Here is a 24,958-nt window from a genome sequence, read left to right on the forward strand (position 1 = left end):
TCGAGGGAAAGTAAAAAAAGCCTTTAAGAATCGTTTCTCGGAGAGAAGTTATTTCCATTCGGGCGCCCATGTATCCACGTAGATGTGTCCGACGAATGTGGCTCTCTCGGGGCGTGCGCGGGGTTGCGGGCGAAAGAGAGCCGGGCGAATAGTGGAGGGGGATGATCGCCGGGCGAAGCCGAGAGGAGAAGAGAGAAGAGACGGTGCGGGTGAGAGAGACGGTGAAGGCGCGCGCGCGCGCGCAGGGTCGGACCAATCGGAGGAAGGGATGATGGAGGTAGCGACGCACACAGGCTGAGAGAAACTGTCAGAGGCATTACCGCGCGGCGAGTCGGCCCGTCGTGACCCGTTCTCCCCATGGATCCCGGGATCCTCTCTTCTCGCCGTAGCTCTCCTCCCCACCACGCGCATTCGACGGAGAGAATCGCATCCCCCGCCCACCCTCCTCCACTCTGCTCCTACTCTTCTACTCGGAGCGTCGCCTCGGTGGTCGCCCCCGCCACGCTCTTCTCCTCTCCATCGAGAGGATCGGGGGGTCCCTCTCTCGTTTCGGGATCACCGTCGTTGCGCTCAGACGCTCCGAGTATCACGAAGCGGACGCCACGGCCTGTTACGCGCGTTTCTTCTCAGTGTACTGCTGTACGCCGAACGGTGACGACGAGAATCGAAAAGTCGGGGTCCACTCGCATCCGCAATTTCGAACGAGATATTCGATCGGTGTTAACATCCCATAGAGACGCGAGAGGAGCGCGAACGAGAGAGAGTGAGGATCCGCAGTGAGAGCTATCGGAGATAGCGCTCTTATGAGCGTCTCGTTGGATTTTCCCTGTCGGACGAGCACGAGTAGCGGTTCGCATTCTCGAAAGGTGCATCTCTCCGGATCAATCGAGGTCCCGGACTTGGGGGTGGGGGGAGAGGGGGAGGATAACGTCAAAGTGTACGCGATAGAGAGGTGTGTGTCGGGTGTCCTGGCATACTCCCATACTTCCTCTTCGTAGACGGGTGTTAAAGTGTAAAAATCACAGTTCACTCTCGGATGCTGGAATTTGGAGTTCTTCTCTCGACGGTGCGATATACCTTAGCTAGCAGCGAATTCCGCATCATGGAATATTCAAAGAAAGGTACGTCCGTTTTTTAGAAATCAAGTTTCGCACAGTTCCGGGAAAAGACACCGATAAAAATAAAGCTATTCCGTTAAATAATCTGACTCTACGCGCTCTCGCGCGTATCGATCTCCGTTTAGCCATGTTTACTAATATTTACTTACAGTTTTTTTTATGATGCATTGTATTGTCTCGCGGCGTGAACTTTTTCTCGTGAAGAATCTCGTGACGTACGTGATTTTGAGGCTCGACAAACTTCGTCGAGAATGCAAGGCGTTTTTTCTTCGATATTCCGTCATTCCTTTTCTGGAGAGAATTTATTTCATTTAAATATCTTGCGCACACGTGCGTTCCTTTTGTATGCTAACTTGTCACGTGAAATTTTACAATATTTAAGCATACAAATGGCGCGTGCGGCCGCGCACTCACCTGTTCTCTTCATGGTCATATTAGAGAGAGCGAGTTATAAGAGATTCCACGAACGAAGCTCACAACGAGATAACGAGATTACATGAATTGTATTGGTGACGCAATTCGAGGTATCGTGCGCGAGTGCTTTCCATCATCAAATCTGTAGCGAATCTTCGCAGCGGATTTTTGTGTCCGTCCAGTTCGCCTTCAGGTTGTTAGATTTGGAGCGAGAGAGAGAGGACCAAAATGTATCGTCACACATTACTACATTTTTGCATTATACTAAATTTCGACAAATTGATGATTAATATTGAGCTTATCTTTTTTCTTTTTTTTCTGAAAATGAAAAATATTGGAGGAACGATATTAAAAAATTGTCACGCACAAAAAATATTTTGTTACGAAATGCTGTTTAAAAGTTGTTTTGCCGTGAAAATTAATCGATCGATATCGAATCATCTCTCTCTCCCTTTCTTGGAATAATTTCTCTTTATGAGTAATGCGTGTCTCATCGATGTTCTTGATGATGATGACAGAAGGGGGTAGCTACACATCGCGATGAAAACTTCTAATCTCTTTATAACATGTATTTAAAGGAGAAATGAATCCAGGTAGTCCAAATTTAAGCAGATAAGAGCCTTTATCTGGCCGTCGAAACGCTTTTGTGAAAGTCCGAGCGATATCTTTGCTTCCCATATATCGTCAAAGGCAAATATTTTCCATATGTAGTACGCGATTTCGTGGAGATATGAAAAATATTTATAATGTAACTTTGAACACACGCGATGTAATGGATTTATGGATTTGAAGAAACATAAATAATTCTACTACAGTAAAGAAGCTGCAACGCGAGAGAGAAAGAGCGAGAGAGATGTAATTCAAAGCTAAAAAAATATTATATCTATGAAAAAATAGTTTATTTCAGAGTTTTCTTTACACAAACTCTCCTTTCTTTCTTATAAATATATAACTATTTCTTTTTAATAATATTTACACATTATATTTGGAAGAAATTCCAAGCGCGTAAAAGAAGGACAAAAATCTTTGCTTTTAATCTCGAATGATTAAGATATTGTAATATAATGATATGGATAATATCGGATGTTTAAAATAACATATTGCGCGCTGTAAAATTTAATAAAACAGAATTTAATAGAGTAGAATTTAGAATTTAGAGTAGCATTTAATAGTATTTAGAATTAAAAATAGAATTTAATAGAACTTTATAAAATATTTATAATTCTTTTTTCAACGATATGAAAGTTTGAAAACTAACTCTGATTATAATCACGAGGCAGTCATCTAAATCCTTCTCAAAAACGATATGGAAGATTAATGATGACAACTCATCGAGGGTTAATAGCATCGTTAGAAGTTGTTTGATAAAAATATTGATTTAATTTGTCTTTATTTTTTTGATCTTTATGATATTTTATATGTGCGTGTTGAGTGTTTTTAGCAAAAAATGCACTATATTTGAATTAAAATTTATAATTAAACTATTTAAGTTACATTTGTGCAAGCGGATGTGTGAACGTTATCCGAAAAAAATTTCTTTCCTTTGGAGAGAAGAGAGCAAAGGATGATTATACGAGCGGCTTCGCAAAGCCTGTATTAGGGTGTGGTGCGGAAAGTCAACCGCTCCCTTTTTCACCCCAGCAAAGGGGCGCCCTTTGGTAACGAGATAGATTAATTAGCGATGTTTATATTGACAAGAAAGTGCACGCATTGTTAAAACTTTCGGGAAGCTTTTCGCGACAACTAAAAAGTTGCAGTACGAACGGATATCCGCCTGCATAAATCAATTATCGAAATAAATCGTAGTTCGTAATACTTTTCTCAAATAATATATCGATAAAAAAATTTAATTACTTTTATTATAATGGTAAGAAAATTTTTAAGTGATTGATAACAGATGACTCTTTTAATTTTTTATTCAAAAATCAAATAATATTTTATAATCAGTATTAATGAGCACACATATTACTATAACTTTTTAAAAAATTCTTAAATTTCTTGTATTTAAATATATTTTTTTTAATATTAAAATATAATTATTCTAATTTATATGATACCACTCATTGTCAGATAAAAATCAGAGAAATTCTTGATCAGAATGTTTATAAAGAAGTGCATCTATTTCGAAAGATAAAACGAAAGGTATCTCATTTGATCTCGTACAGATTGATATCGATGGATATAAAATGAAAAACAAAACGTTAAGCGAGTGTTCGTCCTTATTTTATGTTAGAAAATACAGAATACCAGTTAATGGATTTTTCTCGGAAATGCGTTGTAAAGATTATACTATTTACATTGCATATAAGGCTAGATTAATTTATCATCATTTACTTATCGAAGGTAGTGAAAAAGAATTCTGAAAAAGATTTATGCTGTCGTCCCATACCTTCTATTCTTAAGATTTGATCGGAGAGATAAACTAACGATCGAAAAATTCATTTAATTAATGTATAAATTATTTAGTAAAATTCGAATCTAGTTAAAACCAATTATTTTTGTAGAGATTTCATATAATAATTAATAACCCTTAATAATACATTATATTGAACTGCTGCATGAATTCAATATTAATGAAATGGCAGCTTACTATTTAAATTTCAGTCTTACGACGGTGACATCTCGATTTTTCGTGCGAGAACACAAGATCATAGAATATTTTTTATGAAACCAAACTATATATAATCTTTTATCAAAAAACTTGATGATCTATGATCAATATTAACTGGCGACTAAACATCAGACGTCCGCCACGACCAGCGCACTTATCATAGTTTTTCCGCCCCCTTCCCCCCCTCCCGAGACATTGTAAGGTCGGTCTAGGATTTGTATAGACGTTATTACGGCGACATATCTATAGATGCGGCCGTAGATAGGTAGGTCGGTATGACAACGCTTCTAGGTACATGCGGAAACACTTGGTTGGGCCACGTATACGTTTGGTACTTTGCGGGACATCCTCCACAAGGCACCTCGCAAACTCTATTCGCCCTCTCACGGTCGTGAAATTAATGAGCCGCGACGGACAATTGCTTTCTATATCGCGTGTCTTGATAAACCGTCGAGTCGCGCATCCCTTGGGAACGTCTCCGTTGACCGGAAATCAGAACGTCGATTTTATTATGGTTAATATTAAATATTTCTTTGTTTTTTTTTTTTTTAACAAGTTTCGTTATCTTTACCTCTATAGTATGATATAAAGATATGAGCGTTGAAAGCAATCGTTGGAATGCAGTTTATAAGTTATCGGCATTATAAGAATCGGAAATTATAAAATTAGCGATCAAGAAATGACGAATCTAAATTTCTGAAAGAATTTAAGAACAAAGTTTGAACTTACTAGTTAAGTTACGGAAGCTGCGTAATTCATGAATTTCGAAATAAAAACGTGAAAGTAATCGCGAGGATAGCAACTTTGCTAAAAATACTTTTGGTAATAAATCAAAAAATAAATTGGGAAAAAATCTTACTTAAAAGATGCTATCAATTCTTACCATCTCAATTCTTTTCACTTTTGTGAATTCGCGATACAATCTCGCAAAATTGTAGTAGATACAATTTAGAAAAGTAAGTGAGTAATCTTAGTTTTGAAGTATTTTTTTATGCTATCAATATCAAGAAACTTATATTTTGCAAAAATTAATAATATATTTTATGTCAAAAATTTAATTATATTTTTAATGATTTATCTATTTATTTAAGCGGAATCAACGCGCGGATAAACAAATTCGAAAAAGAATTAAACAATTATTGATTTACACGCAAAACAACGCAACATAATGTCAAATATATTAATAGCCACTGTATATAAAAAATTACTATTAAAATATATAAAATAATTATTTAAGTTTGATATTCAGTTTGACTTGAATTTAATTCGAACTCTGAATTCTTTAAAAGAATTTCTCTCTCAAATTTCACAAAGCAAAGAATCTAAATAGAATGCTACGGATTATGAAAATACTGGCTTTCGAAACAAATGTTTTTATCATCTCGAGCCGATTATCTATTCATCTCGTGAGAAAAATTGAAATTCCTTAACGTTTGAGTCATATAATATATTATTTAAGAATTTTTTTGGAAAACGTCTAAATCGATTGCATGTGTATCGTTAATGCAACCAATAAGGAAACAAGATAATCGGATGACATTACAGAGCGGGGAAGGGCAAGAGAAAAGGAGAGGGATATTCGTGCGCAAATTAGAATAGTCATCCACGGGTACGAAGGGTTGCTCCGGTGCGTTACGGATGGGTAAATCCAAGGTTGTCAGAGAGACGATTCTCGAAACATACCGCCATCTTTGTTTCTCCTGTGTGGTGCGTGGGTGTATCCGAGCGTGGAAGAAGCGGGGATGATGAGGGAGAACTGGACGGAAGGAGGGGATGTTGAGACGAAAGAGGGAAAGAAGCGCCGACGTCGAAAGGGAAAGAGAAAGAGAGTGAGAGAGAGGATAGCGGGAGAAAAAGGGAATCGAGTATGAGATAGCAGGGTTACGAAAATGAGAAGAGAAGAAGAAGGGAAGGGAAAGCAAAGAGAGAGAGAGAGAGAGAAAACGCGAGCGTGAGTCTGCGGCTACGGACGCAGGAAGGAAGACGAAGAGGAGAATGGTGATCAATCGCAGTGGCGGATGGATAAAGGAGGGAAAGAAGGATAGAGCGAGAGAGAGAAGGAACGGAGATCGGAGATAAAGGAGATCAGCGAGTCAGGCGAGCTCGAGAGGGGAACGGTAGGGTGGGTGCGTTGGAGGGAGAGCGCGGCAGAGGGGGGGGGGAGAAGGAGATTAAAAAAAGGCCTCCGGGAGAGATGAATGGCGGCGGCCAATCGCGGCGCGGCACGGCGGTCGGGTCGTCGTCTATCCCCACCACGGCGGCTTCAGCGCAGCATCCTACGATTCGTAGGTGGCATCGGGGCGAGCGAACGGAAATGCGCATGTACGCCCTTGTGCCCAGCACGACACTGCTCCCTTTTTCCCTCAAGGCTCCCCCGGCGAGGGTGCAATGCAGATATAGGCGTGGCGTTCTGGTCCTTCAGCTCGTTCGCTCTCGATTCCCTTGAAACCGTGCGAGTAATCGGGAGTCGCCCTTCCCGCATTGGTTCCTCTCGACACATTCGTTCATTTTTTTCCTGCATTAATCCCTGATTTTTCGTAAGGCGAAATATTTTTTATAAACAGAAATTAATATTATAGTTGTTTAAATATGCATCAAGTCTATTAAAGAGACCCTGAGGATGGATCGGCTATGTTAAAAGTGAATAAATCTAACATTTCGAGATTCATAAATTTGATACACACAAAGCAATTTCAGCTTTTTAAAATATAAAATTAATAATTATTTTATGAGTTATAGTAAAGACTTGGCCTATAGACTATACTTTAATTTAAAAATCGTAAATTATCTTATATTGAATTAACTTTTTTATAATAACTACAAAACTTTTATAGTAACTATATACAAAAATTATAAAATAAAAATTTTTATTCTACAGGGCAAATCTTTACTTTCACTCATAAGTTAATTTGTAATTTTATATTTTAGAAGGCTAAACGTGCTTTGCGTATGTGTGCAATGTTAAATTCGTGATTCTTGAAATGTTAAATTAGATTTAATTTTTTTGACTCGTCCAGTTCCTTCTTAATAACGTAAAATAAACTTTTATATCGCCTAAAGTTACATGAATATAAGTATAATAAAAGTAGAAATCACACACATATTATACAGCATATACAAATATATATATATACGTGCATGCACTATATCAAAACTAGATTTATGGAATTTTAATAAAGTAAAGTTTTTGCATTTATTTATTTGTAATTAAATGTTTGCAGTTTTACGATATAATTATTTATTTTTTCTTACATCACACATTTCGAGCAAAAATCCACGTGCGCGAGACGTGATATTATCTACATGTTATTCAAGTTAAAGCGCATTTAATTCCATCGTTTGATCTCATCTTTGAGCGGAGAATTCTTTTTTATTTCTGTACTTTTGTTACATAAACCGGCTATGAAGATGTTTATGCTATCATCGTCATCGTAAAGTGTTGAATATAGTGTAGAGGATTTACAAAATACCTGGTTATTAAAAAAATTCAAGTAAAAAACAATAAAAGGAATTGCAAATTTAAAAAAAAAAATTCTAAAAAATTAAGATGCCAATTTTATATTTATATAAATAATAAATTGTGAATAATAAATGAAATGAATAATAAATTTGTCAAACTTCGTAATTTTTTAACTTTGTTATTCGTATCGTGTAATTACAACAATACACATTCTGGATATTCTGTCAATTTTTCTCGTGTCTGTCGCATATTGATCGTCTCGAGTGAAATTCGATATAGATTCTTAATCGTCGCAATTGGAAATCTTCCCTCGCGGTGCTTTCCATTTCTAACGATCGGAGACTCATCGTTACGACGTTCCGTGAACCACGAAAAACGATTTCTATTTTTCTTTGCCTCGCATTTCTCGTCATCGATACAAGCATATTGATGTTTTCTTACTTATGTGTTCTCACAGTACGACATACTATAGATAAATCGTGCAATGCTGTCAAAAAAATTCTATTAGAAATTATTACATTTTATTACATTTTATTACAAAATCAGATATAATCGAAATATTATAAAAACGCTATTAATAAATGAAAAAAAGTTTGCAGATAATTTCAAGTAACTTTATTTTCAGATTTTAATTTATACAAAATTGAATTGAATTATTTTATTTATATAGAATATCATAAAAATAATAATTTCATTCATACAACATAAATATGGATACTCAATTAGAAGCAGTTAGGATTGGTCACGAGGGGTTAAGAGTTATTTTAATAATCAGGCACGCGTTAAACCGCAAACGAACTTGATCAGACCCGTTTCTCCACACTTGACCAGGGCGTGCGCATGATTTACGCGCATGAATAAAGTTCACCTGCCGACAGGTAGGTATTTATATAGGCGCCCATCGAACAGGTTCGCTTAGGACCACATGACGACCACTGTGTAACATTTAATCGACGAGTTATGTGTAATATGATATTCAGGGGACCCATTAATCCTGTATCTCGTGCAAGATAAAATTAATTTTTTTAATTACAGTTTTTTAATTACAGCGTGATCATAATATTAGAATAACAACATTTCATTGAAAAAAGATATCAATTTGAAATACTTGTATTGTTTTATCTTAATTTCTGATTGAAAACTATTCCATTTTTTTGCTACGTGACAATTAATATGTGTTATCGTAAGATGCGCATAAATATCGGCGAGTCAAATGCGAGATTTCTGGAAAGAGAATGCAAAGCCGTATTACGTCCTTCGACTATATTAAAGGTGTCAGTTATTATGCTTAACACCGGTATCCGTCTACCGTTGCATGAGATTACACGCATATATTTTCTAGTTATTAATTTGATAATAAGCATTCATTTTAAATCTTATTATCTGATAGAGAATAAATGGAGGTGTATACACGCCAGATTTTAATAACTTTAATAATTATAATGGGTTCGAATCTACACAGATAGATGGGAAGATAGACGAATAAGAATCTTATTTATCTTATCAATATTTTGTGAAAATCTTGTAAAATTTATGTATTGCCATTTTTCTTGTTTTGATATTGCCAGTCGTCTGATTTTTCTTACCACAATCTCGCAGTTACAATTATTAAATATTTCGAATAAATTCGAATTTTGCAAAAATTTATTAAGAGACAAAAAAGTGATTATTTTTTCAACAACGCTACATGATTTTAACAGATCTCGTATTTCATGTGAAAATTTGCTACTCGTTATCCGCGAAATGTTGAACAAATTCTAATTTCAACGAAAACATGATAAGGAATCTTCAAAACAGTTAATACCAAGACATGATATTGAGTCGATATGATTCGTAAGATGTTCTCGTAATATTGCTTTGTTCTGGTAAATCCCTAGAAAGGAAAAGTGTGAGTCACTGCTCTTAAGATACATCTCCGAGGTATTGTTTTCAAAATAGTATCTCAAAGTTTAATCTCATTGATAAAAAAATTTATATAAAGATGATTCTCTATCTAGCGCATCGAAAGATGTTATGTTCTCTCTCTCTCTCTCTCTCTCTGGTAACTTTATCTCATTTTGCATCAATAATAAAAGTGTGTGTGTGTGTGTGTAATTTTTAATAATTGTATAGACTAATGTCTTCTTTTTAAAGGACATAATTTAATTTTTCTAAACTACTTCACACACAGCGATTAAAGAATCAATCTTAAGTTAAAATTTTAAAATTCATTTTAAAATTTAAATAGAATATTTTTCTATCAAAATAATAACACAAATATGAAATATAATATCTTGTCACTTTTTTGTTTGTATTCCATCTTCAGTCACACAAACAGGATTATGATATACTTGCAATAAAGTCGAAAAGATTTCAAATTTCTCAAATAAACATCGAAAACATATTACTGGTAAACATAGTTTATCTCGTATTCAAGATACAGGAGAGAATTTTGATCGTGATCTTTCAAGAGCCTAAACCAGCTTTGATCAATTCCCGAATCGATAAATATTAAAGTGATGAAAAAGTCCCTCTCTTCATGTCTACCTGGCTTTGCCTCGCGGCATCCCAAACGGTGTAACTTAATCGCCGACTTTTCTCGTCTAAGAGACGCTAATTGCGTTCTCCAAAAGCGTGTGTAAATCAAGAGACACGATAGTGCCTCGCTCCAAGTTAGAATAGACGGTCGAGTGCGGTCAGGACGTCAGGCGGAGGACGTTGATAAATGTTATTGTCCCGGCTTCACTTGCGGTTCGGGGTATCAGCTTCCGGAATACTCGGTCAGATTTGTGTCCTGTCCTATGTATCGCGCTGACACAGTTCTTTAAGACCTCCGAAGAGAGGACGCGACACACCGGCGAAAATCCGGTATGCGGCACTTGTTTATCCGCTGTTTTAAGGACAGCGCCAATCGTACGATATATTCTACGTTATTACGCCATTATAACGAAATTTGAATTATGCCCTAATGATTGCGAAGATCAACTGAATTGTTGCTTTTTCGTCGAGCGAAGGCTCTTTAGTAATTTTTGTAAAAAAAGAAACTATGCGATACTAAACATTGATTAGACACTCTTATAAATCTTTCGTTGATCTGAATTATTCTAATGATTGCAGACAATAAGAAAATTATATATATATTTATAATTCAGTTATATTTATCGTGTTACAGCCATGTTTTTTTTTAGGATCATAGAATCAATCAAATTTTAGGATGTAAATCATAAATTGAGCATTTTTTTTTAAAAAAAGAAGAAAATAAATAAATCGAAATAAAAACAAATATAATGATTGTAAAGCCGCAGCAATCGATTAAAGTCAACTGCAATAAATATATTTAGAGATATACAATTACATTCTGTAAAATAATTTAAATATTCTTTCTCTGTTATACTAAAGCTTCAATTTACAAATTCGTTGCTCTCTTACTATTCGATGTCTTGGTTTTCCTGTTTCGTCAGCAGATTGTGGTCCAGAATATATATATATGTGTGTGTGTGTGTGTGTGTGTGTGTGTGTGTGTGTGTGTGTGTGTGTGTGTGTGTGTGCGTGTGCGTGGCGTGGTACGTGCGTGTGCGTGTGCGTGTGCGTGGCGTGTGTGTGTGTGTGTGTGTGTGTGTGTGTGTGTGTGTGTGTGTGTGTGTGATCACTCTTGTTCTGCGGGTTTTTCCTGTCTTCTTGAGATCAGTCTCTGTCTGCGAAATGATTTAGTAACATTTTTAAGAAATTTAAAACGCTTGATTTCGTCACGCATTAAACTCGCATTAAAATGCACATTTGATCTTTTCATCTACATTAATAAAACTAAATTAATTTCTGTAAAATGGTTGATGATAAGCGAGATTGGAAAAACTTATTCTTTGCGTTGTGTCATCATTAAATTAAGCATATTTTACATTTTATATATATTTTTTTTTTATTGAAATATGCTTTTTATGTTGCAGCGATTAAATCCGAGAATGGAATTGATCAAGAACAGGAGAACGAAACACAAATTGATGCTGCATCACCATCATCAAGCGTAAGTATTTATTTTAATATAAATAATAATATATGATTAACAGCTAAAACATTAGTCTTCAAAATAAAAGTATGAAATTAGTGAAATTGTAATATTATGTCAATAAGTTAAAAGTTTTAAACACTCTAATCCCTTACAAAAAAAAAAAAAAAACATTAGATAATTAAAAATTTTGACAATCTTATTAATCATAGATGATATCATAGACGAACAAATGAAAATATTTTTAACAGCGCAAATCTCATCTTTACTCATTAGATCCATATCTTAATATCACATATTTTTTCTCGAAAAATAGGTGGAGCTATCGGAGAATGGCGCGCATCCGTGCCCAATGTGCTCGTCAATATTTTCCAGTTGCCACGAACTGACGAATCATCTGCGCGGCCATAACTCACCTCGTAGCACAGACTGCAGCGGTGAGGAGGATTACAGCTGCGGGGTTTGCAACAAAGTTCTCAGCTCGGCAAGCTCGCTAGACCGACACGTTTTGGTACACTCGGGCGAACGGCCGTTCAAGTGCAAATACTGCGACATGTCGTTCACGACGAATGGCAATATGAACCGTCACGTGAGGTGCACCCATCGGGTGGCATCGCCCAACAGTTGCACGGACTCCGAGGGTAGCAACGGCTCGGAGAGACCGGTGACGACGAATCAGGATGAGTACAACAACAACGAATTAGCAAGGCGTAATTCGCCGACCCTAATCGACGACCGGCAACAACCGTCATCGCCCGATAATCATCGCGCGAACAAACGAAAATGCTTGCAGGATGACGCTAGCGACACGGAGGAGCAGAAGAGGCACAAGACTCTTATGAATAATACCAGAATTATGATTAGATGCCAATCGGATGTGGAGCAGATGACATTCGGTTGTATGATTTGTGGCAAAGACTTCGTGAGCGGCGCGATGTTAGAGGCTCATATGGAACGCGTGCATCCGGAATCCCTGGCCACCTGCGAGATCTGCAACATGACCTTCAAGAATCATCGGCAATTGAACCTCCATCGTTCTATGAGTCACTACAAGAAGAACGCAGGCGGCAACAACAGCCGTCGCAGCACCGTGGACGGTTTCGGCGATCTCACGTTCATGGACTTCTCGGCGGCGAAATTCTCGGAGATCGCTCGACGGATGTGCGAGCAGGAACTGCATCGACCAGCCTCTGGTGAGGTCAACAGATTCCAATGCATGAAGTGCCTGCATGCGTTTCCGTGCAGACAGGCGCAGCTCGATCACGAAAAAGAATGCAAGGGTCCGTACAAAAATAAGAGGAATAGCAATGACAGTAACAATAACAATGATAACAATACCAATAACAATCTCGAAACGGAACTAGACGCTCCGTCCCCGCAGTCCGACGATCCGAAAACGACGCGCGAGATCTTTTTCGCCGTGTTAGATCTGCAGAATAAATCCTTGGCGCGCGAAGTGAAGGAATCCAGGGAACCAAAAGAGACCAAGGAGACAAAGGAGATGAAGGATCTAGCGGATATCCCGAGCATTTTGTCCGTCAGTTTGAATGGGCTGCCGACTTTTCCGCGATCAGATACCAGCACGCCCGAGAACATCAAGTTTAATCCGAATATCGGCTCTTCGGGTTCCTCAGGCACCTGCTCGTCTGAATATAACGAGGAGGAGGCGCAGGATGCTTTCACTGCGGAATTCCGAAAGATGAAACTCAAGGGCGAGTTTCCCTGCAGATTGTGCGCATCAGTATTCCCCAATCTGCGAGCGCTCAAAGGACACAATCGCGCGCATATGAACGTGGAGCCGGGAATGCCGTATCCGTGCAATATGTGCCCCTTCACCAGTACTGACAAAGGGGCCTTGTTGAAGCACTTGAGATCGCATAATGGTGATCGACCTTTCGAATGCTCCCTCTGCAATTACGCGTTTACCACCAAGGCAAATTGCGAGAGGCATGTAAAGAATCGCCATGGAATGATTAGCAAGGAGGATGTTAAGAGTGCGCTGATCTATCATCCAAGCGAGGATTCGACGAATGAAAATGTCGAAAGGAGCTCGCCAAGAGGTATCAGGGACGACGTGCGAAAAACGCTCGTCTATCCGAACGAGCGTGAAGAAGTTTCTCAACAACAGATACATTATCCATCTGTATCGATGGATTGTAATCCAGGACCTTCAAATGTTTGTGCTGAGATACTGATGAATTGTTACGAAAAGCCGGACATATTCCATAGACCAACGGCTCTGAATCTCGTGAAGAAAACCGCCGAGGAATCGAATGGATCTCATGATTTGATCGTGAAGTCTAATTATTCGAAGATCGATGAGGACATTGAGTCAAGATCATCGGATGGCAGCGTGTCTCTAGTCAGCGATACCAAAACAGATACACACCAAAGAATTCAAGCTAGTCCGATAAATCTGACCAAGTCCACGACAAGCTCCATGTTAAATTCAGGAGAGGACGCTCCTTTGGATTTATCCATGGACGTTGTTCTAGATCTTAGCAGGAAACGTAAAAGGGAGAATGAAAATTCTCAGGAGGAGAAACATTATAAGAACAATCAACAAGAATTGTATGCCGCGAATCCGGCACTGCTGCTGACTCAAGCTCTACTGAACAGAGCACGCGAAAATTCGACTACGTCATTGGAGAATTTTTGTGCAAGTACCTTCTATCGTAATCTCAACACGTTAACTGGCGCCTCTATGATACCGCCGTATTTTCTCAATCCTCACATGTTCGGTCAGGAATTGACCGAGAAAAGCAAATTGCAGAAAGAGCTAGTCAGAGGTTTGCAGTTGACCGGCGGCAATACCTTTCCAGTGGATCCATCACTGCCCAGCACTAGTTACGCGGCAGCATACGCGCAGGCGCGGGATATCCCGCAAACCTCGAGCGAACACAATGCTTACACGAATTTGATGAACGCGCAGATAGCCAACCAGGTCGCACCGAGCCGCGAGAAAGCGGATAACATTTCATCCAACGATCCTGTGAAAATGGTACTCAAAAACGGCGTGCTTATACCCAAACAAAAGCAGCGCAGATACCGCACCGAAAGACCGTTCGGCTGCGAGCACTGCGTGGCAAGATTCACACTGCGAAGCAACATGGAACGACATATTAAGCAACAGCATCCTCAGTGTTGGAGCCAAAGACCCCGCGGCGGACATTCAACTAGAGGCAGACCGCCCGCGAATCCGAATACAATGCAGAATTCCGCCCCGTCAACTTCGCAAGTAATTCAACCATATCCGAATATTCTTCAAAACGTCGACTCGTCCATGATTACATCGGACTATAATACGCATCCCATTTCAGATCAAGTAAAGTATGCCATTCTAGCACAACAATTAAAAGCCGATAAAATAGATGACAATGATTCGGAGGACGAAATGGTAATAGATGAAGAATCAGGCGACAGGGATGCACAGGAGCCGCAAGCTCAGCACGAGCGTAGCACAAGCTTGCTGAGAGATCAGTTAGAGAGTAACGAGGGTGTTAAAAACATTGTCGTGAAAAAGGAACTAATTGACCCCACGGAAGAGACTTTGGAAGAATCTCACGGTGAACAAGCTGCACGAAACGGCATAGACAGGATCAATGCTGATGAACCTGTGGCTACTGAAAATAAGTCGATACACAGCAAAGAGACGATCAAGACAGAACCCTCTGGAAAAGAGCAGGGCAAACTCGAGGACGGAGCAGCCGATCTCGCGAGTGTCTCGAAACTATTGGACAATGCGTCTCAGCAGTATCAGGAATTCAAACCGCAATACTTGAGCGACGAAGAAGGCCCTGTTGCCTCGACCAGTGGCAACAATTCCGGTAGCGAAAAATCCGACTCGAATTCTTTAAACTCCGGAAATGATTCTTCGTCAAATAAAAAAAAAAAGAAGAAGAAGAAGTCCGCGTATTCGATGGCACCGAATCGAGTCCCGTGCCCTTATTGCCCGCGTCAGTTCCCCTGGAGCTCATCGCTGAGACGGCACATCCTCACTCATACCGGCCAGAAGCCCTTTCAGTGCACACACTGCTTGCATTACTTCACCACAAAGTCCAATTGCGACCGCCACTTGTTGAGAAAACACAAGGCAAAGGCCAATAAAATGCGCCGTGTTAGAAATTCCTCCTCGCCAGAGGTACAGGTGGTTGCTAGCAGCAGCAGCGGTAGCAGTAACAATATGTTCTCCATGAGAAACGTGCCCGAGAGACCATACAAGTGCAATCAGTGCCCAAGCTCGACCTTCTCTACATTAGGCAATCTGAAGAAGCATCGATCGACCAAGCATCGTAAGATTACGTCTCGGTCGGAGTCCAGCGATCAACAGAATAGTCCACCGCAGTGCTCCAACACGCAGAACGATCATAGTGATTACGAGAGCCGATCGTCGAGCGCGTCCGAGAACATGGAGAATTCCGCTAGCGCAGCCGTGAAAGCGAATTCTAATACAACGTCTCTAACATCGATGAATGAGATGACCAGATCGCGCAAGTCGCCAAGATCGTCGCCTGGTCCCAGCGATGCTCCCTTCAAATGTTATTTGTGCGACAGCGGCTTTTCCGAGCGTCAAGATAATTTGAATCACATCAAAATACATCACAAGCGCTCGTACGATATGCTGAAGGCCAAGGGCGCCCTCGATATGGCATCTATGAATATAGACGCGAATGATGATCAGATGGCACAGCAACATCCTAGTGACGGCGAAGAGAAGAGGGGTCGATTTCCTGATTACAGTAATAGAAAGGTATAAGAAAAAAATTTCTTTAATATTTGCCTCTTTAAAAAAATAATTACAATAAAAAAAAATAAAAACATATTTAGTCTGCACTTGCTTTGTTCCAGTTTGTAGTTTAGATTAATTTGTAACATCCGAAAAGAAGGCTGCAAAGAGTTATTATATTTGCATTAATTGATGATAGCCTTCCGAAAACCAAACTGATCAATTTCTCTTTTTTTTAAATACCTTAATTTTAATAGTAGAGCACTAATATCAAAAATTTACAAGAGAAACATTCATCAGTTTGGCTTCTAAGAAGCTCAATTAATGCTTTACTTCTGCAGGTTATATGTGCTTTCTGTATGAGACGGTTCTGGTCCGCGGAAGATCTCCGGCGTCACATGAGGACCCACACGGGAGAAAGACCCTTCGAATGTGACATCTGCACGAGGAAGTTCACGCTGAAACACAGCATGCTGCGCCATCGTAAAAAACACGAGTCTGTGGATTCTGCTATGTATATAGGTAACAGCGGTGATGAGGACAACTCACCTGCACAGCCACCGACGATAACGCCTAGAAGTCAACAACATTCGCCAATCTCTACAAATACTAGCAGGCCTCGTACCCAGGACAGAATCTCTCTGCCGACTGTTGCGGCGGTTGCAACAGCGGACGCGGCACCTTGTGCGCTTATGCGATACAATCACTATGACAACATGGCTACTCTCACCGGCAGAATGGCAAATGACAACTCGCAGAACGCTGCGCCTGCTGCTCTGCCTTCCCCGCCACCTCCGGCGGAGGTGCCCAGCGAGAGCGGTGATAACGACTTGATCTCCAATCTGCTGGGCATTCGCGAGAAAGGTTTGCTTGATAAGGTTCTTCTGAGCTCAGCGGACGATGCGGCCAAGTTGTTGGGTGTCAATCATAGCGAGTGATAGACACGTTAAACGCATGTGGAAAGCAGGATGCGATCGGACACATGCAAACTGCGCATTTGAAAGATATATAAATTAAGTGTAATATGTAGTAGTTAAATATGTCGAATAATTTATTTTGAATTAGCTCTGGAGATGTTAATTAATACACTAAATCTGAGTAACGATAAATATATAACATGTCTGATAAGTGAGAGAGGATTAAACCCCGTTTTCTTGCGATAACGCCACTTGAAAGATGTTGTCAACGTCTGATCGTACATCGTTTTCTTCTACTGTTCGTAAGCACAGAAAATCATTAAATTAATCGTCAGAATCCTCCGTCTAAGGTTCACGATCGTGCCTTACATTCCTGATCGATTTGTCGCACGTATTTGTATAAAACACCGTAGTATTTCGAAGAGTTTTACTATCGAAATAAAATTCTGAAGAGAGACAGAAAGAGCAGTAACCGGAATAAAATTATGCGCTCCATGAGGTAAAATTTTACAGTTTATAACGAGTACAGTTATAACGAGATCATATTATCATTTATAACAAGTTTATAACAAGTGTAAACATGTAAAAAATAAGTGAACTAAATCGATGGGAATTCATTCTATATAATTAGGAATTTTTATTTCTATTTCAAATTTTTATTATATGTAAAATTAAAAATAAAAAAAAAAAAAAATTGGAAACATTTAAAATAAAATACAAAATTTTACGTATATATACATATTATAATATATAAATATATTATATAATAATATATTTATATATTTATATATTTATATATGTATATATATATATACACATAATAAGAAAAAATTGTATAAATTATATGAAGATATAACTTAAACAGAGATAATTTTTTTTTAATCAATTTTTAATTTTAAAGATATTTTATCTTAAAAATTCCTCGATTTTAAAAACGTCTAGTTTCACTGAAACGAATTCTTTTCGATTTATTCTGAGAAATTCACTTATTTTCTTTTTTATTTCCTGAACATATTTGCAATAAATTATTTTCGCAATAAAATGTATTACTTGCTATTATTCTCGCGCACGTTTTCTTTACTTTTGAAAAGTACCTGCGCTGCATATTTTATCTATTCTATAGTTGTGTCACTTAATCGATTTAAAACGTTATACATATATATATATGATTGCTATCTTGCAAGCGCATAACGATGTAGCAACGCTTCTGATAAAAGTTCCTTCATAAAGCCTCAAGTCTTCATTTTCCTTCTGAGAAGCGCGTCATTTGTATGACTCCAGATATCTTTGTACATATATGTGAATCATATATTTTGATCATACATACTTAGAATTTTCGCGGTGGATTGTACAATTATACATCGCATTATTCGCAGGATAGTATCATTTCGACTTCACGATTTCGCGAACGTGAAAAAGACCTCTGTCAAAAGTAATAATTAATTTATCAGCAGCAATGTTATGACTTAATGTATGTACATTAGGAAATGTGCATTAGAAATCGGCAAATAATATTTGTGTTTGTATTCCTTATTCCTTGTTCACACAGTATTAGGCAATAGTTGCAAGATTCTCATATTCATGATACTATTGAAAACTTGCGTTTGTATCTCGCAACTACTGCCTAATACTGTGTGAACAAGGGCTAAGAAATACAAACACAAATATTTGCCGATTTCTAATGCACATTTCCTAATGTACATACACTAAGTCATAACATTGCTATTTGTGGCAGAATATTTGTAAAAAAAAAAAAAAATAATAAGGAAGCATCTAGACTTTTTTGTAAAGAAAAAAACAAAGTTTACAAATATTCTGCAAAAGGCGAAACTGCATTTAAATCCAAAGAATTCATTGTTCACGCAATGAAAATTAAAGTTAGCGCCATATGCACTATAATTTTATTTATTGTTAGTCATGTGTTTCTATAAAAGAGTGAGAAAAATAATAGATTTAAGTGCGAATTTAACTGATATATAATATATACATATAAGCATTTTATTATAATGCATTTAACGTAAATTTTTGTCAATGAATACTACGTTCCGACTCAAACATTCCGCGAAAATATTTCTGACTATGTTTGACATAAGAAAAATAAAAACGAAAATGATTATTTTAAAGAAGCTCGTTTGTACATTCAAGGATCGCGATATCTCGGATCTAGATATCTTGTATTTATTATATATTATATCGATTTTTTTTTTCAATGGAAAACGAGCGAGAAATGCAATTTTTATAGGGATAAACGAAATGTGGAAATGTGCAAAGCAATATAGTAAAATTTGTCACTATATTAAATCATTTAAATATTGTAATCGCGTTCGATTAACTCTAAGGATCTTAATGTATATAGATAATTTGATTATCCCTTCGCGGATACAATTATACCAAATTATTAATTTCATTATAGGCATAGATAGTTGAATTACATAATATTAGAGCGATCGGGATGAATAGATGGCGGATTTGACTAGGCCAAAGGAAAACGATTTGTGTTTCCTACTCCTTCAACTTTTATCTTTATCCATTTCATTCGTTTATACTTTTACCCGATCTTATCCCTTTCTCTCTACTTACATCTCTTTGATTCAATATTTTTTCCTCTTTTTCCATCATCATATTCTTAAATATGTATTGTTTTATAGTGAAGACGATTGTACACATGGCTATGATGCGGTTCTAGCCACGTTGAAAACCGAGGTTGAGAATAATTGTCTATCAACATCGTTCTTGATCTCGTCTTGTGCGCATTGTCTTTACGACGTCTCTGTCGCAGGATGTTTGTAAGTTCAATCCTCGCATTAAAAAAATTCAGCCTTTTGATAGAACATCGTCTTTTTTATAGTGTTTATAAAAAAAGCTAAATTTTTTTATATATGTATAAAAGGACTAAATTTAGAAATATCCTACGATAAACACATCAAACGCGCCGATGTATTAATTAAGATCCTTATAGATATGTTGTAGGCGAATGAAGGAAAGCTATATTTATCGAAGCGGACGAATCCATTTGAATATTTTTGAGTGTAATTTACCTTGACTATTACGAAAGCTCTAAGATATCAAGTAATCATTGTAGCGCACGTGTACATGGATAAGTTGTATTCTCTAATTTAAACTTAGAATAATAAACAGCATGCAATTAAACGATATGCGTAATCATCGTTTATTTTTATCTTATGATCTGTTATTTGTCTCATATATATTAAAAAATTAGATAATTCATCTAAAATAATCTAGAAACAAATATTTCTTTCTTAATATATAAAAATTCGGAATAAACATGCTGTAACTGAAATTATAATTTAGTTATAAAGTCATTTAATTGAATCCTCAAAAATTATAAAAATATATTGTGTCTTTTGTAAATGTATTGTGTTTTTAAAAAAAAATAATAACGTAATTTATATTAGACAATGTATTTTCCTTCAGTAAATTTAATTATGTATATTAATTATGTAATAATAGATATTTAATTTGTGATATCATATATTTATACTTAATAGCATTTTTGGAAAAGCAAATTATGACATAAAAATGAGATTAATATTAGACACATATAATGAGCAAATATAACATCATAAATATTATTCTTATTTTATCTTATAGATAAGAATTTTTTCAGAATAAAAATAGAATAAAAAACTTAAATTGGACACCTAAGAGGATATTACAAAAAAATAATATAAAAATACAAAAAAGAAATTATATTCTCCTGTTTTACTCTCTCTCTCTCTCTCTCTCTTGAAAATAAAAAATAAAAAATGAAAACTTTATATCGTATATTTGCAAAAAAAAAAAGTTTACATAGAGAGAATTGCAAAATTTTCTTTTATGTTAACGACAGGTTTGAGAGAGAAAGTGAATCGGCAGTAAAAGAAGTATCCGATTTTTTTTCAGCCAACAACATATCTACCATCTTCTTCAGATGCTTTTTTATGTATTCTTCGGTGAGATATGGCGCATTACCTTCCTCGAGAATGAGAAACCAGTCCATTACGTGCTTAAATAGATCGTTATAGAATATCTGCGGCGTATTGAAAATCATCCCCATATTTTTGGTGATAAGTTTTTCCAATTCGGGTTCGGAGGGTTGGCCTACCGCGAATACCAATTTGCTCAAGAAGCTCCATACACGCGTTTCATCGTTTCGCGACATCGCTCGCAGACGCTCTATTATAACGTTCGGTGTTTTTCGCAGTATGTCTAAATCGAAGCGATATCGTTTGCCCTTCTCTTCGAAGTCAAAAATTTCATCCCTCTTTACAGGGACTAAAAATTTCAGCGAAGTATTAATGTCCCTGTTTGTGAAGACCGTCATGTCTACGATCTGCTCCGGCGTTATCTTCTCAAATCTGTCGATCATATGCATATAAGATTTGAACAAGTAGATAAGACTGTACTGACAATACTCCTTATCCGTGGACAATAGACGGCGAAGGTCGATCTTCGTGCCCCCGGTCAAACACGTCATGTGCTTGATTTGCACGAAACGATACATGTATTTTTTATCGGATGTTTTTCCGTTTTCGTCTGCGGCATTATTAACATATCTCAAAACTAGATCGTGAAATCCTCGGGCGTCGCGTACCTCCGTACCCAACCACCATTCAGCATCTTTCTTGGACAGCATCTTCCATGTGACCCATGTTAATATTTTTATTTGATATGTAATACCCCGTATTAGTCCATTTTTTAAAAATGCCGCTGTATATTGGTCTTTATACTCCGATTCTGCAACATTAATATTATTTGTATCAGTAAAATTAGAATATAATATAACAATATAATGCAACAATAAGACAGAATAACACGACAAATTTTATAACAATAAAGAAAGATTACAGTATAATCAATATGAATTTTAATCGTCATTTTTTTAATCTTAAAAAAATTTTGTGATGTTTTATAAAGAAATATTCTACCACAAAACTCAAATTATTTAATGCATATTAATCGTTAAAAAATATGATGTAATTTTTGCTAAAAATAGAGAATATTAACATTTTATGAGTTTTTCCAAAAAAAATATTTTATATTACAACTAGAAGAAAAGAGAGAAGCAAAAAATATAAAAAAAAAAGAAAAGAAAATGGAAAAAAAAACTTCAAGATTATATAATTAGATATCTAAAATTAAATAAATTAAACATTGATATAATATTATTTATTATATGTATATGTGTTTATATAATGATATATAATACTTATAATATGTCAGCAAAAATCTTAACATCTAAGAGAAAATCGATAGACTTAGAGAGATATATATGACAAATATCCTATGAGAGAATCAATATGAACTCGAGCTATAAAGTCTATCTGTGTCATTAAAAACATCTAAAAAATATTGATAAATATATAACAAAAATGTGCTGACTACGTGGACACTAATACAGATCGAATAAAAAATGAAGTCTACATAAAATAAATCTGATACCACACGAAGAAGAAATGCGAGCCATTTGTAAAGTGATATATATGATTCTTAGAGATTAGATTAAACTGTTTAAGCGAACATATCCGTCGTCAATTCGATTGACTCAGATGCTGCGCACGTGCACTGTGAAGAATTTATACATTATTAAATTTATATTTTATATTTTTATATCATATAATAGGGATAAGATAAAGATAATTAAATCAATATTTATTGCAATTTTTTAAAAATAATTTACGTTAATATATAACTATTATTAAAATAGATGATTTGGTTTTTTTTAATCATCAGTATTGCAGTCAGGAGGAAATAACTTGTAACTTTATCATATGATAATGCACTGAGTTCCAAGAATATGATTTAATTCAATTCTCACAATTATTGCACTGATAATGAGCCACAATCTTGTATACAGCAAATAATAATAACAACTGTGAGATATATACAATATAATTAAAATTAATATAATTTTAAAAGTTATATATATTCATGTATATGATATAAATATTTTTTATATATCGTAATATACGTGAATAATTATACAATTTTATTATTCTTATTTATTAATAATTATAATTTATGAGTGATATAAGTGATTATAATACATTTTATTAATTCGAACTAAATGTAACAATCGCGTTTATGCTTAACTTATCGGCAATGACGAAATTAATATTGTTTAATGCTCTTACAGGAATCAATGAGAAATGAAAAATCGATCACATATGTAAAGGTTCATCACATGCGCAACGAGCAATTCGCGATAACTGAAGATATATGGGAAATGCAATATACGATACGTTTGACGTGCCGCCACCGGTCCGCGTTTTATTGTCGACATTGTCGTTTGATGTTGGCCGACACACGCTAAATCTTTCAATCCCGCAGTAAAAGAAACATTGCTATATAGTATCGGTGATTGTAAAGCTCGATAAAGCGAAATTGCTCTCCATTTTACCATTAATCGAAGAAAATATTCGCAGACGCGAAACTGAATCGATATAAGAATATTAAAATGTCACATTTTTCCTGAAGAATTGACAGAAAGAGAGAGAATGCGAAAAAATTTTCCACTTCGCACGTCATGAAAGAATTATTTATTTTACATTCCGTTTCGATAAAGCAGATCAAAATTAAGATTTTTATGTTTTGACACTTGGTTGACAATTATAATCCTTAATGTACGCGATGTATAAAAAAAATCAATTTATTTTCACATATTTTCACATAGTGTAAGAAAAAAAAAGTTTACTTCCCGTGTGACGTCACAATGATCATGATTTGACATGCAAAGTATCTCACGTAATTAGATTAAATAATATTTTCTAAATGAATCTTTCACACACACACGCAGTTCCTGTATTTGATTAGACACTTATTGTATATATGTAATATATATATATATATAACATACTGAAATTTCTTGATATTAGATACCTTTAGCGACGCTGCTATTTTTGTTCTCCATGTTAGATTCTGTGTATCCTTTCTCGATGCTTTTAATCTCCGAGTTTTTCACTTTTACGAAAATCGATTGAAAAATTGATTGAAACGATAAAACGTCAATTTAGCTGGATCCAATACACTGGATCTGCGCACTATCTCTACAGCAAGCGGAACGCAAGGAGCGCTTACTCGCACGTAGATATGCAGCGATTGTCTCTTCACTACTACTATAAAAAGAGAGTCCCGAGTCCCGAAGAGTACAAAGGAGCTTTCAGACGTTTACCGCACGGCTAGGAGAGGGCAGGGATACTTCTCAAGAGAATGATCATATGTTTTGATCATTGGAAAAAAATATTTTTAGAAATGGAAGAGAGATTAAGAACAAAGGGCCTTATGAGATATATATATATATATATATATATATATATATATATATATATATGTTATTTTAGCACGTTTCTTTTAACGGTTTATTCTCTTTCGAGAGGATATATATTTATAATTACTCGCTATATGTGGTCACAATTTTAAGATTAAAATTGAACATTGAGTAAAACGTAAAAATATAATGAGTTTTATGACGATTATTTCATAAAATTATAATTAATATTTTGTATTACAGTTATTAATATTCTCTCATCAATTACAAAATAAATATATATATATATATATATATATATATATATATATATATATATAAATTTATTTTGTAATTGATGAGAGAATATTAATAACTATAATACTATAGAAAAAATATATGTTTCAAATAATTACATAATTATAATTATTATGTAAATTAGAAACTAAAATAATTACTTATTTTTATAATTATATATAATTAT

The 24,958-nt window shown here is 36.0% G+C and overlaps 2 protein-coding genes across 3 annotated transcripts; one reads left to right on the plus strand and one right to left on the minus strand.

The window, feature by feature from the left end:
• Nucleotides 1-369: 369 nt before the first annotated feature.
• On the plus strand, nucleotides 370-20,378 carry LOC126855577 (ras-responsive element-binding protein 1). Of its 2 annotated transcripts, none has more exons than XM_050603392.1 (4): nucleotides 370-1,121; nucleotides 11,527-11,603; nucleotides 11,902-16,335; nucleotides 16,511-16,649. In XM_050603392.1, the coding sequence occupies exons 1-4, from the start codon at nucleotides 1,037-1,039 to the stop codon at nucleotides 16,577-16,579; spliced, it is 4,665 nt and encodes a 1,554-aa protein (XP_050459349.1). In that variant the 5' UTR covers nucleotides 370-1,036; the 3' UTR covers nucleotides 16,580-16,649. The 2 variants fall into 2 exon arrangements, with proteins under 2 accessions (XP_050459349.1, XP_050459341.1); XM_050603384.1 differs by lacking the exon at nucleotides 16,511-16,649 and adding an exon at nucleotides 16,653-20,378 and having other exon boundaries at nucleotides 372-1,121.
• On the minus strand, nucleotides 17,339-24,363 carry LOC126855862 (uncharacterized). Its single transcript, XM_050603894.1, has 2 exons — nucleotides 24,108-24,363; nucleotides 17,339-21,965 (listed from the first exon to the last, which is right to left on the minus strand). The coding sequence occupies exons 1-2, from the start codon at nucleotides 24,136-24,138 to the stop codon at nucleotides 21,064-21,066; spliced, it is 933 nt and encodes a 310-aa protein (XP_050459851.1). The 5' UTR covers nucleotides 24,139-24,363; the 3' UTR covers nucleotides 17,339-21,063.
• Between the last annotated feature and the right edge of the window lie 595 nt (nucleotides 24,364-24,958).

Source organism: Cataglyphis hispanica, chromosome 2 (assembly GCF_021464435.1).
Source record: "Cataglyphis hispanica isolate Lineage 1 chromosome 2, ULB_Chis1_1.0, whole genome shotgun sequence".
Taxonomy (NCBI): domain Eukaryota; kingdom Metazoa; phylum Arthropoda; class Insecta; order Hymenoptera; family Formicidae; genus Cataglyphis; species Cataglyphis hispanica.

Coding starts and splice junctions, on each gene's coding strand:
- LOC126855862 (XM_050603894.1), bottom strand. CDS start 24,138: ATGGAGAACAAAAATAGCAGCGTCGCTAAAG. Junction 21,966..24,107: donor AAATAGCAGCGTCGCTAAAG/GTATCTAATATC, acceptor TTAATGTTGCAG/AATCGGAGTATAAAGACCAA.
- LOC126855577 (XM_050603384.1), top strand. CDS start 1,037: ATGCTGGAATTTGGAGTTCTTCTCTCGACGGTGCGATATACCTTAGCT. Junction 11,604..11,901: donor CTGCATCACCATCATCAAGC/GTAAGTATTTAT, acceptor CTCGAAAAATAG/GTGGAGCTATCGGAGAATGG. Junction 16,336..16,652: donor CTGATTACAGTAATAGAAAG/GTATAAGAAAAA, acceptor TTACTTCTGCAG/GTTATATGTGCTTTCTGTAT.